This window comes from Podarcis bocagei (assembly GCF_964188305.1).
Source record: "Podarcis bocagei genome assembly, chromosome: 1".
NCBI lineage: Eukaryota > Metazoa > Chordata > Lepidosauria > Squamata > Lacertidae > Podarcis > Podarcis bocagei.
The window spans coordinates 88,431,516-88,446,957 of record NC_138125.1 but is presented as its reverse complement, the minus strand read 5'-3'; the positions used below and the strand labels follow the sequence as shown (position 1 = coordinate 88,446,957).

Genomic DNA, 15,442 nt, shown 5'->3' with positions numbered 1-15,442 from the left:
GGTTGCAGCAGGAGGGAGCGACACCCATGACTCTTCACCAACCTGACTCATCTCTGCCCCTTGGTCTCCCTCCTCCCACTTCAGCTTCTGCCTCTGATTCTGGACTTCCCTCTGCCACAGACTCTCCCAGCTCACTAAGCCCTGTTACCCCTTCAGCTTCTGACACCTCTTCTTCCCAGACTTCTCACTCTAACCACTCATCATCATCCCACCACCAATCCCCAGGCTCTGAGCCTTTTTGCCTAGGTGGTTCTCCAGCTGGTTCCTTCCATCATTCCTCTGCATCCACCTAGTCCATGACCACAGGTGTGCATGGACATCAGAAGTTGCCCACATGTGTCAATGTGCCTGTCATGGCCTCTTATTGCACCTGTGAAAGGTCTCAGTAAATATCCATGCGTGAGAGACTTATGCTCTCTCTGCTCAGTCTCTGTTTAAACTGGCTTGGCCTCTGCTACAAACACCACATGGCAGCCAATTTGTGTTATGCCACAACCCCGAGGCAGCCATGTTGTGACTGGCCCCCATGCACTTTTTCAAAATTCCAGATGTATCCACTGGCCCAAAAAGCTTGGTGCCCCTGCTGTAGATCCTCCCAGAATCTCTTGTGTTTTGTGTTATAAGGAAGTGCAGGTAAGCTAGTGTACCACAGCAGTCAAGAGCACCAGCTATGAGCCAAATTACCTCCCGCCCCCATAGCTCTTCTAGGCCTCTTGCTCACTTGGTAGGCATGGGCCAGCTTCACCCTTTGATCTGTACTATGTGGGTGATAATACCTGCCCAGCCTGTCCACTACTCTAAAAATTGTTGAACCATGTTGCATGAAGTGCTTTATTTATTCCTGTTGTTAAAAAACTTATATCCTACCCAATTTTCAAAAGAAACTCAAGACAACTAGCAAAACCAACATCACAATCATGTTACAATATCTAACAATCCCCATGCCAACCCCTATCATAAGATGAAAATATTCACATAAAAAACCAAATCCACAAAAACAAATTCCAATGTGCTTTGAGCACTTAGAACAATAATAAAAATACTTTTTCTTTCCCAAGAACAGTGTTAGGATTTGGAGTACTCTGATTCTGAAAGCATTTTTATTATTAAAAACATATCAAAAGACCTTCTGCAGCTCACAAGAGTACAGTATCTTGAGGCGGCAGTGCTGCCTACAACAGAAGTTCTTTACAAACAAAAAGCATAAAGAGAAGTAGATAAATTCCTGTTGCTGGGTGCATGATACTAAATAGGAAATTTACTCCTGCATGTAACTTCCCCCAAAGAATCATGGGAATTGTAGTTTGTACAGTGTGCTGGGAGTTGTAGTTCTGTGAGGGGGTAAACTAGAGTTTCCAGGATTCTGTGGGGGAAGTTGTGAGCTTTAAATGTATGCAGCCACACAACTGTGAGGAGTAGACTGAAATCCTCTGCATGCTTATCTCAGAGTGTGAACACTGAGGGACTTTCTTCTGAGTAAATGCATAGGATTGCATTGTGAGGCTGTGGTCCTATACTTTTACATGTGAACAAATCTTACTGAACAGTGGCACTTACCTCTCTGAGTAAACATGCAGAACTCAGACTGCAGGACTTTGCAGCAAGATCTTAAGATGATTGGAGATCACTGTTCACAAGCACTGCCTGCAACACAGATCATCACTGTGCCCATTTTACAGAGGGATATAAAGGGAGCCTCCAGACATTCATCTTCATTGATGGAGGAGCTGGCAAACTGAACTCCTGTCTCCCAGGCTCAAGCCCCAGTTTGCAATGTACGGGTATTTGTCAATCAACTCATCTACATTTGTTTCCTTTGATGTTTTCCCGCCTTGGCATAAAAAGCAAGGGAGAGGGAAACTATGCATGAGTCATATGAAATGAAACCCTTCTTGGTGACAAAATTTTATGATTGAAGGATGATTGCTTTGCTTTTGTTTTCCCTTTTCTTTTTAAAGAGCTCCAGCTCTTTCTATAAATAAACACTTTCAGGATTTCTTCCACGCTGGATATTATTTCCTCAGCAGCATTCCTCCTCCAGGTCCCCAAACCTGGCTGCATTAAAACAAAAACCAGATCAAATTGGGAGGAGGCAAGAAGACACACTTTGGCTATCATTCGTTCCCTTCTTCCTTCTTCCCCTTTCCTTTTCGCGCCTCTTTCTTAAGCCACAGACTCATGGGCATCGGTGCCCCATTGCTACAAACGGGGGGGAGGACGGGGACCCCTCAAAACGAACCCCCAATGATAAACGATCCTGTGGACGGGGCGGAGCGAGCCTGGACTCCTTGGTGTTAGTACAACGGGGGCAGGAAGGCTGGGTTTGTCCATGAGGGCAGGCCTCAGAAAGGGCGAGGAAGGAGAGCAGGCGCTTCGAGCCGCCTAGGCCCAACCCCGACGAGAATTCTTCCCCGCGCCCTCCTCCCGCGCTGCTGCCTGCGCCACGCCCCCCTCCCGTTTTAGCCAAGGGGCCAGCGGGGCAGGTGAAGCCCCTTTATCTGATTTCCTAACCGCCCAAAAATCCCTTTGATGCCCCTTGTCCCGGGGAGTTCAAAGCGGGAAGAAAGCGAAACTCTGTTTGACGCAGCAGCAGGTGCGTCCGACGGCAAATCTCCATTCATCATCGCGGCTGCGTTGGGGTGGGAGGACCGCGGGGCGGGGGCGAAGGCAGACAGGCCGGCTGGCGGGCCCGTGCAAGAGCCCTTTGCCTTGCAGCCCGGGACACATACACACACACGCACACAGAGCGAGAGAGCGAGAGCGCTACTGACATCCACAGACACCCCCACCCCTCGGTGCGGAGTGTCCGGATCCCACCAGCATCGCCTCGAGAGCCACCACCCGCGGTCAGAAATGCCATTCGTTATCATTGTTTTTATTGTTGGGTTGGAAGGATTCGAGCGCTATTATTGCATGATGATGTGGTCGGAGGCATAGCTGGATAGTTCCATCAGTAGCATAGGAGCCAACTCCTAGGAGTCGAGGAGTCTTCGCCCTCCCCCAATAAAATATTTGAAGGGGCTGCCCCCCACAAGTTGATGGGCATTGCCATTCAAATAGTGTGCGTATATGATCCATTGTGCGGGCGGGGCTTACTCCCCCCATGCTTTATTTAAATTGGCAACTCGATCAATCTCTTAATCTCAGGGCCATGGGTTGAGCAAAAGATTCTTGCATTGTAGGGGGTTGGACTAGATGTCCCTTGGGGTCCCTTCCAACTCTACAATTCTAGGATTCTCGTCCCCCTCAGCCCCCCTCAACACACACGTGTTCAATTTTTTGCACATAAGAGAGAACTCTCTGAGAGCTGGTGACTTGCCCAAGGCCATCCAAGAAGAGCTGGATGTGAGCCGGGGACTCAACAAGGCTTAGCCCAGGAAAACAAACTCTCTTGGAATACCCCAACTTTCAACTCCAGATCGACTTGTCACCTCCCAGGCTACGGGGCGGGGCTTGTAGGGCGGAAGGCGTGGCCTAGGCAGTGCAGCGCGGCTCAGACATTTTAACAGGTTATGGACCCCGGCCAGATTGGTGTTTTATTGCGAGCGGTACCAATGTGCCATAGTTGGTGGATTTATTCCTGTTCCACGATACTTCCCCAATGCTGCCTCATTAATGCTGTCTGGAGAAGCTGTGTAGTGCAAGAGAAGCAGAACAATCCCCGGCCCCGACATTTGTGGTATAAAAAGTTGGGAAATTTCAGAAGAAGGTTAGTGGATACACACTGATGGGAAATGGTGGTGTGGCCACTCTAAACCTTTTGAAGGTGCAAATATTATTGAAAGTGGGATCACATATGACTTTCCTGGTAGCATCATGAGCTCAAACAATTATACATTGCAATGAAAAAGATTGGGGGGGGGCTTCTGATTACATTGGGAGGGGCAGCTCCACCATTAGACAAACAGAGGTGGTTGCCTCAGCCAGGCTAGCCAGCTTTTTTTGAGTGTCATGAAAGAACCACAGATTTGTTTGTCATTTTATGTATTGTTATTACTGAATTTTTAATTCCTCAGAAAAATGCTTCTGGGATTTTCTAAGGTACCAAAACAACTTGGCTGACCTGGGGTACTTTATGCACTTTGACATGGATAGGGGTGTTTACTACAGCACCTGAGGCAGTAAAAGGTCTTGGGTTGTCCCTGTTTCGGACACCAAGAAATAAGACGGACACAAAAGTGCAAAAAGGTAGACTGCCTCCCAAAATACATTTTCTTCTGCATGTGCTAGCATGAGGAACCTGTGATCATCCAGGTACTGCTGAACTTCATTCCCATCACCCCTAATCTTAGGCCTGAGGGTGATGGGAGCTGAATCCAAAAACAGTACAAGCCAGACTCAATTTGAGACAGAAACCTGGGTTTCTCAACCCGATTGTTTGTAACATAATAAGTCACAATAAATTCATGAGTGTCAACAGAATATCGGAAGACTATCATTCTCTCTACAAAGACACACACTCCTGAGATTAGGAAGCAGGGGTTCCAGGCAGGCTCCAGCACAGCACTTCTTGCTAGGAACAAACCACTGCCCTGCAGGTATTTCAACTCTGCCATAAAGTTTTTTTTATTTCTGAAACAGCCTTGGGGGAAAATCCTGGCTTACTCAGTGAAGGAAATGGATGACAGCAAAATCCCCTTGATATTGGTTGGAATCAGGAATGGTTGCCTGTAAAGAAGCTATGAATAATCTTTGGTCCTGATTTTATTGAACTGCTACTTCTATTATCTCTGACCACTGGCAATGCTAGCTGGGGCTGATAGGAGATTGAATCCATCATCTGGACTCGAGAGCCACAGGTTCCCCACCTATGCTTTAAAGGGACAAAAAAAGAGGCTAACTGCACCACATTGTGTCCATCAAGTCCAGCATCCTCTTTCCCACAATGGCATTTCAGGGAAGGCAGCATATTCTCCATTGCTTGTTCCTCACAACTGGTATTCAGTGATACACTGTGGAGTTTCTATTAACTTATCATGAGTAATGGCCACTGATAGAGGGATTCTCCATGGATTTATCTAATCCGCTTTGAAAGCTGTGGGTTAAACCACAGAGCCTAGGGCTTGCCGATCAGAAGGTCGGCAGTTTGAATCCCCACGACGGGGTGAGCTCCAGTTGCTCGGTCCCTGCTCCTGCCAACCTAGCAGTTTGAAAGCACATCAAAGTGCAAGTAGATAAATAGGTACCATTCTGGCAGGAAGGTAAACGGTGTTTCTGTGCGCTGCTCTGGTTCACCAGAAGCGGCTTAGTCATGCTGGCCACATGACCCGGAAGCTGTATGCTGGCTCCCTCGGCCAATAAAGCGAGATGAGCGCTGCAACCCCAGAGTCGTCTGCGACTGGACCTAATGGTTAGGGGTCCCTTTACCTTCATCTTTAAGCTCAAACCCAGCATGTTTTATGGGGGCAAATTCTGTATGGGTTTTTTGGTCTACCACGTGGGTAGGCAAACTAAGGCCCAGGGGCCGGATGTGGCCCAATTGCCAATGGTGATCCAGGCATTCATGTGATGGTATAATTATGGTGATGTACTCCAACTTTAACTCCCCCCCAAGCTCTACATCAGATGTCAATCAAACATATCCCTCCCTGCTGCCATAGAACCTTCTGTACCTGTGCACGCTCCCTTCTTTGTGATGGGGATGGCATTATGACATCCGAGACAAATGTTCCAGTATGTGAAATGTTTTTGGTGCACGTGCTTGCCTAAGTCACAACATAGGATTAAAGCTGCACTAAAGTCCAATCACCTTTCTTTCTCCTGTCCTTTCTCCCTAAAGGTATCAAGCATCGTTTTGATTCTTCATGATCCCTCACATATGTGCATTTACTAAAAGTGTTAAGAGTATCTAAATACTCTTGGTGGACGTGCCCAAGGATCAAGGCCTTCTGGGAAATGATATATAATGAACTGAAAAAGGTATTTAAATATACTTTCCCAAAGAAACCAGAGGCCTTCCTCCTGGGCATGGTGGACCAATCGGTGTTAAAGAAGGATAGAACTCTTTTTATGTATGCTACAGCAGCAGCAAGAATTCTCATCGCAAAGCATTGGAAGACACAAGATGTACCCACCTTGGAAGATTGGCAGATGCAACTAATGGACTACATGGAGATGGCGGAAATGACTGGCAGAATCCGAGACCAGGGAGAGGAGACGGTGGAGGAAGATTGGAAGAAATTTAAAATTTATTTGCAGAAATACTGTAAAATTTATGAATGTTAAGGACATTGAAATGAATCGCAGGGGCTTTAGCAACAAAGTAAAATGTAAGATTGGACTAACAACAGACAAATTAATAGGATATGAATTTGCTGAATTAATTTTTAAAAAAGGGATACAAGAACGGGAGACGTGAGGAAGTCGGGAAAATAAGCTAATTGAAAATGAGAAATTAAGAAAGAGGGAATTTTTGGTTTTTGTTACTATATGTTTTTTTTAATCTTTTTTCTTTTTCCTTGATGTGTTTAATGTTTGTATTTTTTTTGTATTGTATTGTTTCTTGTGATTTTGTATTTTCTTTGTCTATGTATGCTTGTCTATTGTGAAAACTTAATAAATATTTATTTAAAAAAAGAGTATCTAAATAAGAGGCCTTCTAAATCCATCTTTGCTAACAGGTGCTCATAATATGTAGACAATTCCTTTTTGAGAGAAGCGAACTCTCCCTTGTCCTGACCAAAGCAACTTTGAAATATTTACATGTCTCCTCTCTCACACACTTTTATGAACTGAGCATATCCACTCCTTCCAGTATAGCTTACTACAATTTTAACCCTTTAGACTGCTCTCCAGTTGCTGTTTCCAGACAACCTTGACCCCTGACTTCTTTTAGCAGGGATGATGAGCAACAACAAGAACTGCACTCTACTCCCATGTTTTACATCCGATTACAACTCCTGGTGAGTCATTTGAATCCCGGTTGCTTTTCTTTTTATAAATATAATTTTAATTAAATTTTGTGTTTTACAATTTGAAGTACTCATTGTTGCATCCTTGAGATATCAACGACTTCCTTTCTTCTCTTTCCATTGTTCATTTTGCATATCATAAATCCCTGCATATTTTACAAAAACTATACCATTCAGTATTCCATTATTACATCCATCAAAACTTATTTACACTGTTGAATTTATCTTAATGCTGCCAGCGTTTTCAGCTGTACAGTTATTTCCCATATATTCAATAAACGTTTTCCAATCTTCTCTAAATGTATGTTCTCTTATTCTATATGTTAAGTTTGCAAGCTGCGCCTATTCTGTCAATTTGAGCTGCCTAATCCCGGTTGCTTTTCAGTGCAATCCACTGGATCAACGTGGGCAACTTTAAAAAAAAAAAGTCGATCCCGTTGTTCCTCATGCCTAGACTGGGGATAACCCCCTCGCCCCAATTTCTTTCTTAAATAATAGACAGCCGGGGAAGGCCTCCCTGCCTGGAACCTTCGCCTGGCTCCGCTTGCTGGAGCACAGCGACCCCTAGCTGCCAGCTTGCAAGATCAGCCTGAGGGGCGGCGGCGGCGTAGTCCGGAGGGCTGTGCCACCTGCCGCCCCTCCGGCGCGCTCCCTCGTTGCAGCGCCGCCTCTCTCCCCGCGAGGCGCCGGTCTTCGCGGCTGCGCCTCGGCCCCCGCCTGGAGGCCGAGAAGCTCTTGGCTTCTTCGCCGAGGCTCCGCTGTTGACAGAGGACCGCCCTCCTCCCCGGCCGCTCCGCCGACCCAGGGAGGGGCGGGAAGGGCCGGCCACGCTGCGGGGAACGCTCGCCTGTCTCCAAGTCAAACAGCCGCCCGCTCCGCGGCCGCATACTTTCCCATCGTCCAGGCCGGCGCTGATGGAAGGCCGGTGGGCCCGGCGTCCCGCCGTGAGGTCATCGAGGCATGTTTGTGACATCCCGGCCGTCTCCATAGCAGCACGCTGTGATGTCATCAGCACGGGGTCGCGACCTCGCGGCGGGCGGAGGGGATGATCTGATTGGAATAACAAAAGGCCCGGCAGAGAAGGTGGCGGCTCCGCGCGGAGGCCGCTGGTGGGCCCGCCGGGGTCGGCGAGGTTTGCCAGGAGTCGCCCACTCCAGCCGCACACGTCCAGCAGGACGAGGCCTGGACTCCCATCGCCTTCCTAACTCCCGAGTTTTTAGGGCATGTGTGTGCAGCGCTGGCTCGCCATTCTACCCTTTCCCTGCAACCGAATAGCTAGGGATTAATTAAAAGTCAATTGGCAGTAAGAGGCTGTGTTCACACTTCAGCCCAGGTCTCTTTTTTAGCTCCATCAATACTAGACTCGCCATATTGGCAGAATCGGTGAATCCCTCAAGTGTTGTAATTCCTATTTGCACCCTGTCCACAGTGGCCAGCGTTGGCTGAATGTTATTGGATGGGGAAAGGCAGTAAGACAAAAAACGAGGAGTCTGTAGCCCTCCAGATGTGTAGGACTGCAGCTCCCATCAGTCCCAACCAGCATTTTCAGCGGGCAGGAATGCAGGGAGTTCTAGTCCAGCACCATCTGTGAACCCACAGGTTCCTTGTCCCTGCTGTAAGAGAGTTTCTTCAGTTTTTCCTCTTCCAAGAGGTCTTTTTGACCCTCCAGTTGTTGGATTACAAATCCCATCATACATAAACATTGGTCATGCTAGCTGGGAACTGGAGTTTAGGAACATCTACAGAGCCATGGGTTCTCCATCTTTGCTTTTTCTACTGGGAAAGAAAGGTCGCAAAACAGTAGCACACACATATACCTCCTCCTCCAAAGCGCTTCTGCAGGGTGATGCCAGTAGAGCCCTGGAAGGTTTTCAGGTGAGGCAATTTTTTGCACAGATCCTCTGCTGCTGTGGGTCTATTTTATATTGGGGGAACTTCCAGATGTTGCTGGGCTCAAAGTTCCATTGGCCCCAGCGAGCAGAGATGATGGGAGCTGTAGCTCAGCACAGATTTCCCATCACCAAATCAGAATACATCAAGAAAGGAAAGAAGCCTTGTATATGTGCTGAGTATGGTCACAACCATAATTCTCTGCCTTGATTTTGAAAGGCACAAGACGACCAACATCTTTGCACTCTGCTTGGAAGATAAGATGGAATGAAGGACAGGGTTATTTGGATCTCCAGATGATGTTGGACTGCAGCTCCCATCATCCCCAACCAGCTTAGTCAGTGATCAGGGATCTGGAGATGATCAGATGGAGACCCAAGGCTGAAGAAGGCTGGCGTAGGCTATACTGCACTAGATGGGACAATGGTCAGACTTAGTATAAGGCAGCTTTGTATGTTCCTAACTACAGCACTGAGGTTGAAGGAGCAATTACACTTCCATTCCATACCCAATTGCCACCCACCTTGAGTGACAAGAGCTAGTAAGTCACTGCAAGCTGTCAGTTGATCTCATGAAAGGAGGGCAAAATAACTGCTTCAGATAGCAGAATTTTGCCATCATAAAAGGGCAACAAATAACCAATTCACTTATTTTGTTTCTTAATTACAACTGGGAGACCATTTGGACACCCCCCCCCTTGTGCATCAAAAGATATTGGGTTGGTCCTGATGCTCAAGTCTTAGCATGAATGAAAGTGTAGCCTACACAGTGTTATAACTGGCACAAATTCCTCCATTTATCTTTTTCTCCCTAATAATGGACTTGTACTCTCGTCGTTACTTAAAGCACCATTCCTGTGGCGAAGGAGCAATTTCTTCTTGCGTCTTTGTGCCCCATGGTACTAAGATCAGAATGAGCCAGCAGGCATTAATAATACCAATAATACTAAGAGTACAGTGCATTTTGGAGTGTTCAAAGCACTCCGCGTACATAATCTTATTATAATCCTTAAAGGAAACCTGTAAAATTGGGCAGCATTATTACCCCCATTTTGCAGATTAAGCAAGGCTGAGGCTTAAGAGAGCGCCGTTTGCCTGTGGCTACTAAATGAGTTCCCGGCAGAGACAAGATTTTATTCAAGGGGCCTCCTGATTCATGACTCTTAGCCGCTATGATAGTGTCACAGTTTTAGCAGCTGGTAAAAGCTGAATGACACACAGATACTGTGACATGTTGTAAAGAGCTGTCGCGTAATATCTAGATGAGTAAAATGGGGCATTTCTGTGATGGTGGAATATTTGCGATGGTGGAATATTTGCACTGCAAGGCAAGATAATACCATATTTTCTCAAATCTAATGCTCACCTTTTTTGGCCAAATTACGAAAATTAAGGTGCACATTAGATTCAATGGCACATTTACATTCGCCAAGAAATACTTTCTTTGGTTTCAAGGTTCTGAAAATGTGAAGTGCGCGTTAGAGTTGATGGCGCATTAGACTTGAGTAAATACGGTATATCCTGCTGGATCATCATTCACATTGCCCCGCATAGATCTGTCACTGCTGAGATTCTGTAGTTCAGCATATGTTATTTTCCTATGATTATTGTTATTTATTTTTGAAAAATACTTATATACTGCTATTAATTACAAACTGTCAAAAACAGTTATCAAATGTTACTTGATTACTGCAAGGAAGGGGAATCTTAGTAACAGGGGCCAAATGTGCCTCCCCCAGGCATCCATGTCTGGCCCTTGGGACCCCCCAGGCCACACCCTTTCTCCAAGCCACACCCATTACCAGCACTGCTTTGCACCCTTCTTGAGTGTTGTTACCTGGCTGGAATGTGGCCTTGAACCCTCATGATGCATCTGGCTTGTCTAGATGGGGGAAGAGCGAGGGAGTGTGAGTGTGCATAGAAACTAGTACTCTACTATGTAAAGATAACTTTCGCAATTGTTGCTCTGTCCACTAACGTGGCTCCTGGAAGACCACCCAGAAGGGTATGTGGCCCTTGGGCTGAGAGAAGGTCCCTTTTTGCAAGATTACGGAGAAACTAAGCCCAAGCTGGCATGGGGGAAGGAGTTGCTCCCCTTGGTCTCAGTTCCTAACCTGTTTTAAAGGGCAGGGTCATTGGGCATCGATGGGCCACTCTGAACCTGCTTAAAATAGCCACCTGTCCTGTGGGTCCATAGCATTTCCACACTGGAGGCACCCATTCAAACCAGCTCCCTGCTCTGCTTCAAGGGGCAGTCTGAACCAGACTCAGGCGGAGGCACAGTTCTCAAGCCCAGGGTGAAATGGCGCAACCTTTCAGGACTGTCAGGCTCCCCACAATCTCCCTTTTCAGGGGTTGTTGGTCTGCTGACTGCAGCGCTGTGGGCTGCACAGTCTCTGGACGCAGCCACCTCCGGGCCTCTGCAGCTGGGAGCTTATCGAAGCAGGAGGCCCTTTCATGTCCTGCCGGCCCAGACAGGCAGATGAGCTGCCAGCAGGGGAGGGGGGCTGGCTGGCTGGCTGCTGAGCCAAAGCCTGTCCACAGATGACTGTAGGCTCCTGGTGGCGTGTACTTGAGGGGCTCTTGCATCAGACAAGAGGCCTGTAGCATAGGCTAGGGTTGCCACATTTCAAAAAGGAAAAGCCAAGGCATTCCAAAAGTTGTTGAGCTTTTCTTAGAGCTCCGTTTTTACCTGATTTTTGGATTGACTTGTCTAAGATCCAGGACAGAGTGCCAGACGTATGGAAACCCTAGCATACACACCTTCCTTGCAACAACCCCAGCTCCTCGTGCTTGATAGGGGGCTTGTGGGTTAGAGGAATCTTGCATAAGGTTCTCAACCAACTGAAAATTTAACATGCTTAATCTGGGTTCTAACCAGTTCACTGATAGGATTTAAATTCCTTTACGGATTACAAAATGGTTACTACCCACTGTTGGAGGCAGTATGCCTCTGAATGCCATTTGCTGGGAACCACAGAAGTGCTCAGGGGCTTCATCTGCCCCTCAGCCGAATCTCAAAAGCTGCCTGCATGGATCAAGTCAGACCTGGCAAAAGTGATCTTTTCCTTCTCCACCCAAATGGTGGGTAGGGGGGGAGAAAAAAGAGGTGCCAAAATGAAGGAAAGAAAGTGGCAGGCAGAGAGCGAAGGAGAGGCTGTGTACACACCAGACATTTAAAGCACATGGCCTCCCCCCAAGAATTCTGGGAGCTGTTGCTTACCCCTCACAGAGCTATACTTCCTACCACCTTTCAGAGACTACAGTTCTCAGGATTCTTTGGGAATACTAATGTGTTTTCAATGTATAGTGCGCATGCAGCCAGAGAAAAGGAGATGGTAGAGAGAGGGGGGTAGAAAAGGTTACCGTACTTATCCTTACAGTAAGGAGAGAGCAACCAATCACAGCTTAGGTCCTACCAAAGCATAGGGCACAGACCCAACTAGGATTGTTGAAAGGGTGGCATGAGGTTTCTGATTCCTTAAATCTGGGCAGCCCACTTGCCAGCCTCAGGCAAGATGGAATGTGGCAACTGTTGTGTGTGAGAGTGTGTGTGCAGGAGTTGATTAAGCGAATGAAGCAGGAAAAGAGAGGCAGAGTGTAGGAACCAGCAGAGATGGGAAAAAATATAAGTTAAGGCAATGGAAGAAGCAACCAAGTATACTCAGTGAAAGCAGGGCACCAGTGGTGGTGGTTACAGAAAATCTAATAAGTTCCAAAGGAAGCATGGTCTCACAATGTTTGAGAAAACTCTGGCATAGGGAAGATCTATAGCTGAGTAGTGCATTACTCAGATAACAGGTTAATTTCTTAAATAATCAGAAAGGCCCACACTGCTAGATTAACCATGCATGAGCATTTCTGTAGGCATATCATGAAAATGATGGTGTGCACAACAGGCTTGGGGAATAGTCTCACAAAACTACACACAAATCGCACCAGTCTTTGAGCTGGACATGTTTTCCCCAAGTTTTGCTTGCATACATTTCCAGGCATAGGTTAGGTTCATGAGAATACATTTCTGCATTTCACACGGGAATGTTTTGAGGTTCTGAGGATCTCCAGGTCTTCTCCTACGGTCTTCCTTCCTCAAACAACTTGAAACATTCGCAAAATCTACAGAGGCAAGTGGCAGCAGTGTGGTCCAGTGGGCAGAGCACAGCAACAGGTCAGGAGATGCAGCTGAGTCCCTGTTGCTCTCTCTCTCTCTCTCCACCCTTCAGGATAGGTCAAGCAGAGGGTAGCCCCAGCCACCTTCTCCCTCAGCCTCAATGGGATGCTTTGTGGGAGCCCTGCAATTCCTTCAGGCATCAGCAAGGCTTTGCAAACCAACCGCCCCAGCTTCCTTGTCCCTGACTGTGTTTTACAGTTATGAGCCTCGCCTGCGTAGGAGGCATCTAGCAAGGGAAGGCGGCCAACTCCGACTGGAGACAGAGATAAAAATCAGGTTTGCTTAGGGCTGAAGGCAAGCAGCCATATGCAACAGGGGCAGGGACGCTGCTGCCTCCTTGGCTCTGCAAATTCACTCCTCACCCCCACCCAAGAGGGTTTTTAAAAGAATGAGCTAGAAAGTCTGTAGGATGCACGGTGTGTGTGCTTTCTTACAGCTGGGGAGGCCCCCCTTTGCAACTCTCCACCGGACAGGACAGATCTCGACTGGGATGTGGCTGCAGAGCACGGGGTCAAGGGCCAGGCCCACTTGCTCTGTGATTATTAGGCGCACTGTCCCGAGGCTTCTTGGAAAACGCTTCTCTTTGATACTGTCTTGTAGGCACTTCAAGCCCTAATCAGCCCAGCCCACTTGAAAGGGAGACACGCAACTCTTTGGGGACTGGGCCTTGTCACTGCCAGGATCTTCCTGATGAGAAGGACCGGGCAGCACTCTCACTGATATTGACCTCAGCCTGTATGTTTTGCAAACTGGGGGTGTGCTCTGCAAGGTTTTAACCCTTTCCTTCTTTAGAACCTCAGCATCAACGAGGAATGAGACAAAAACAAGCAGCAGCAACCCACACAGCAGCAATCACTGAACCATAGCTGATGATGGAATTCAAAGCACCGGTTTGTCATCATGCCCACCCAAGCAACATGGAGACAGAGGGAAGCTTGAGGACAGTCATCTGACATATTTATGGCAGGAAATCACCAGTATGTGCTGCTGAACAGCCACAAGTGCAATGAATAGCAGCTGCAGGCTCCCATAGTCATGGGGTGTTCATTTGCTCTCTCTCTCTCTGAAAGGCAGTACTCTGTTTCACAAAGAGAACCTGAAAGGAAACCAGGAGTTGACAATTAAGCAGTGAGAGGTGGTGTGTGTGTGTGTGTGTGTGTGTGTGTGTGTGTGTGTGTGTGTGTGTGTGTTGTGTGCAACAGTATAAAATGTGTGGTTCTCCACCTCCCTCTAGTGGCTGTTTGATAACATAAGAACCCTGCTGGATCACTTCCCACTTGTGGTTCTCAGAGGCAGCTGGTATTCAGAGGCATACTGCTTCCAGTACTACAGATGCTGGCCTCTGATACTTAAGAAAGAGAAATTGTTGCTAGCCCTACTCTGGGGCCCTTCAGCTGGTGGATTAGGGTCCACCGCTGGACAGCTTCTTGAATGCAGCAGCACTACCACCCCACATATATGTAAAATTTAAAAAGGAAAAGTCGATCCTGAAATGCATGTTTGGGATGAAGGTGGGTCTCTGGAAACCAGGGTTCTCTTATTTATTTATTTATTAAAAATATTTATATATCACTATACAGAGGCAGACCTCGGCTCCCTTGCACCTTTGCCTTTGGCAAGGAGCTGTATTGTTGCCTCTGAAGCAGGAGAGAACATGGACCAGAAATTCAAAAAGCTTGCTTTTGTTGCCTTTTGCGCTCTGTCTGTGACTTCCTCTGTGGCCATTGGGGTTGGGTCTGTTCTGTTCTGCCTCACCTTCTCTATCAGTCCATCCGTCTGCCTGCCTGCCTCCACTCACCGCTTTCCATTCTGCCTCCCTCCTTCCTTCTTTCTCAACTTTGACCGAGAGCATGGCAAGCAAACTGTACCTTCTGTTACTCCCAGCAGCAACCACTAGAGGGATACAGAGAATTACACATTTTGAACAGGTAGGTAGCTGTGTTGGCTACAGATACAAAAAAATTGTATCTGAAGAAGTGCGCATGCACACGAAAGCTCATACCAATAACAAACTTAGTTGGTCTCTAAGGTGCTACTGGAAGGAATTTTTTTATTTTGTTTTGACTACAGCAGACCAACATGACTACCTACCTGTAACCAGAACTATGGAAGGCACCACATTGAGCCGCATAAAATAGAAGTCCATCAACCTCACCAAGGAAAAAAAGCAGTGTATCTGAAGAAGTGTGCATGTACACGAAAGCTCATACCAATAACATTTTGAACATTGAGGCACTTTATAGTGTCTGGTATTGTTTTCAGTTATCAGAGTTTGTCACCGCTTTTCTCCCAAGAAGCAGGCCTCTTTTAATTTCATGACTGCTGTCACTGCTGTCACCATCTGCAGTGAAACATAAAATAATGTTTCACTGCAGATGGTGACAGCAGTGACAGCAGTCATGAAATTAAAAGAGGCCTGCTTCTTGGGAGAAAAGCGGTGACAAACCTAGACAGCATCTTAAAAAGCAGAG

General features: G+C 47.1%; 1 protein-coding gene and 1 long non-coding RNA gene across 3 annotated transcripts in view; both read right to left on the bottom strand.

Moving 5' to 3' along the window:
* WNT6 (Wnt family member 6) overlaps positions 1–2,371 on the bottom strand; it is a gene marked incomplete at its 5' end in the record, with an annotated part of 47,551 nt that extends 45,180 nt beyond the window's left edge. For both annotated transcript variants that reach the window (XM_081201549.1, XM_081201548.1), the window contains one exon: positions 1,558–2,371. Coding sequence is in view for 1 of the 2 variants with exons in the window: in XM_081201548.1 (XP_081057674.1) it covers positions 1,558–1,573 (16 nt within the window). The remainder of the gene's footprint in view (positions 1–1,557) is intronic.
* An 11,540-nt stretch (positions 2,372–13,911) lies between these two features.
* Positions 13,912–14,793, bottom strand: LOC308597836. Its single transcript, XR_014013179.1, has 2 exons — positions 14,560–14,793; positions 13,912–14,067 (listed from the first exon to the last, which is right to left on the bottom strand). It is a non-coding gene; the product is annotated as an uncharacterized lncRNA (long non-coding RNA).
* Between the last annotated feature and the right edge of the window lie 649 nt (positions 14,794–15,442).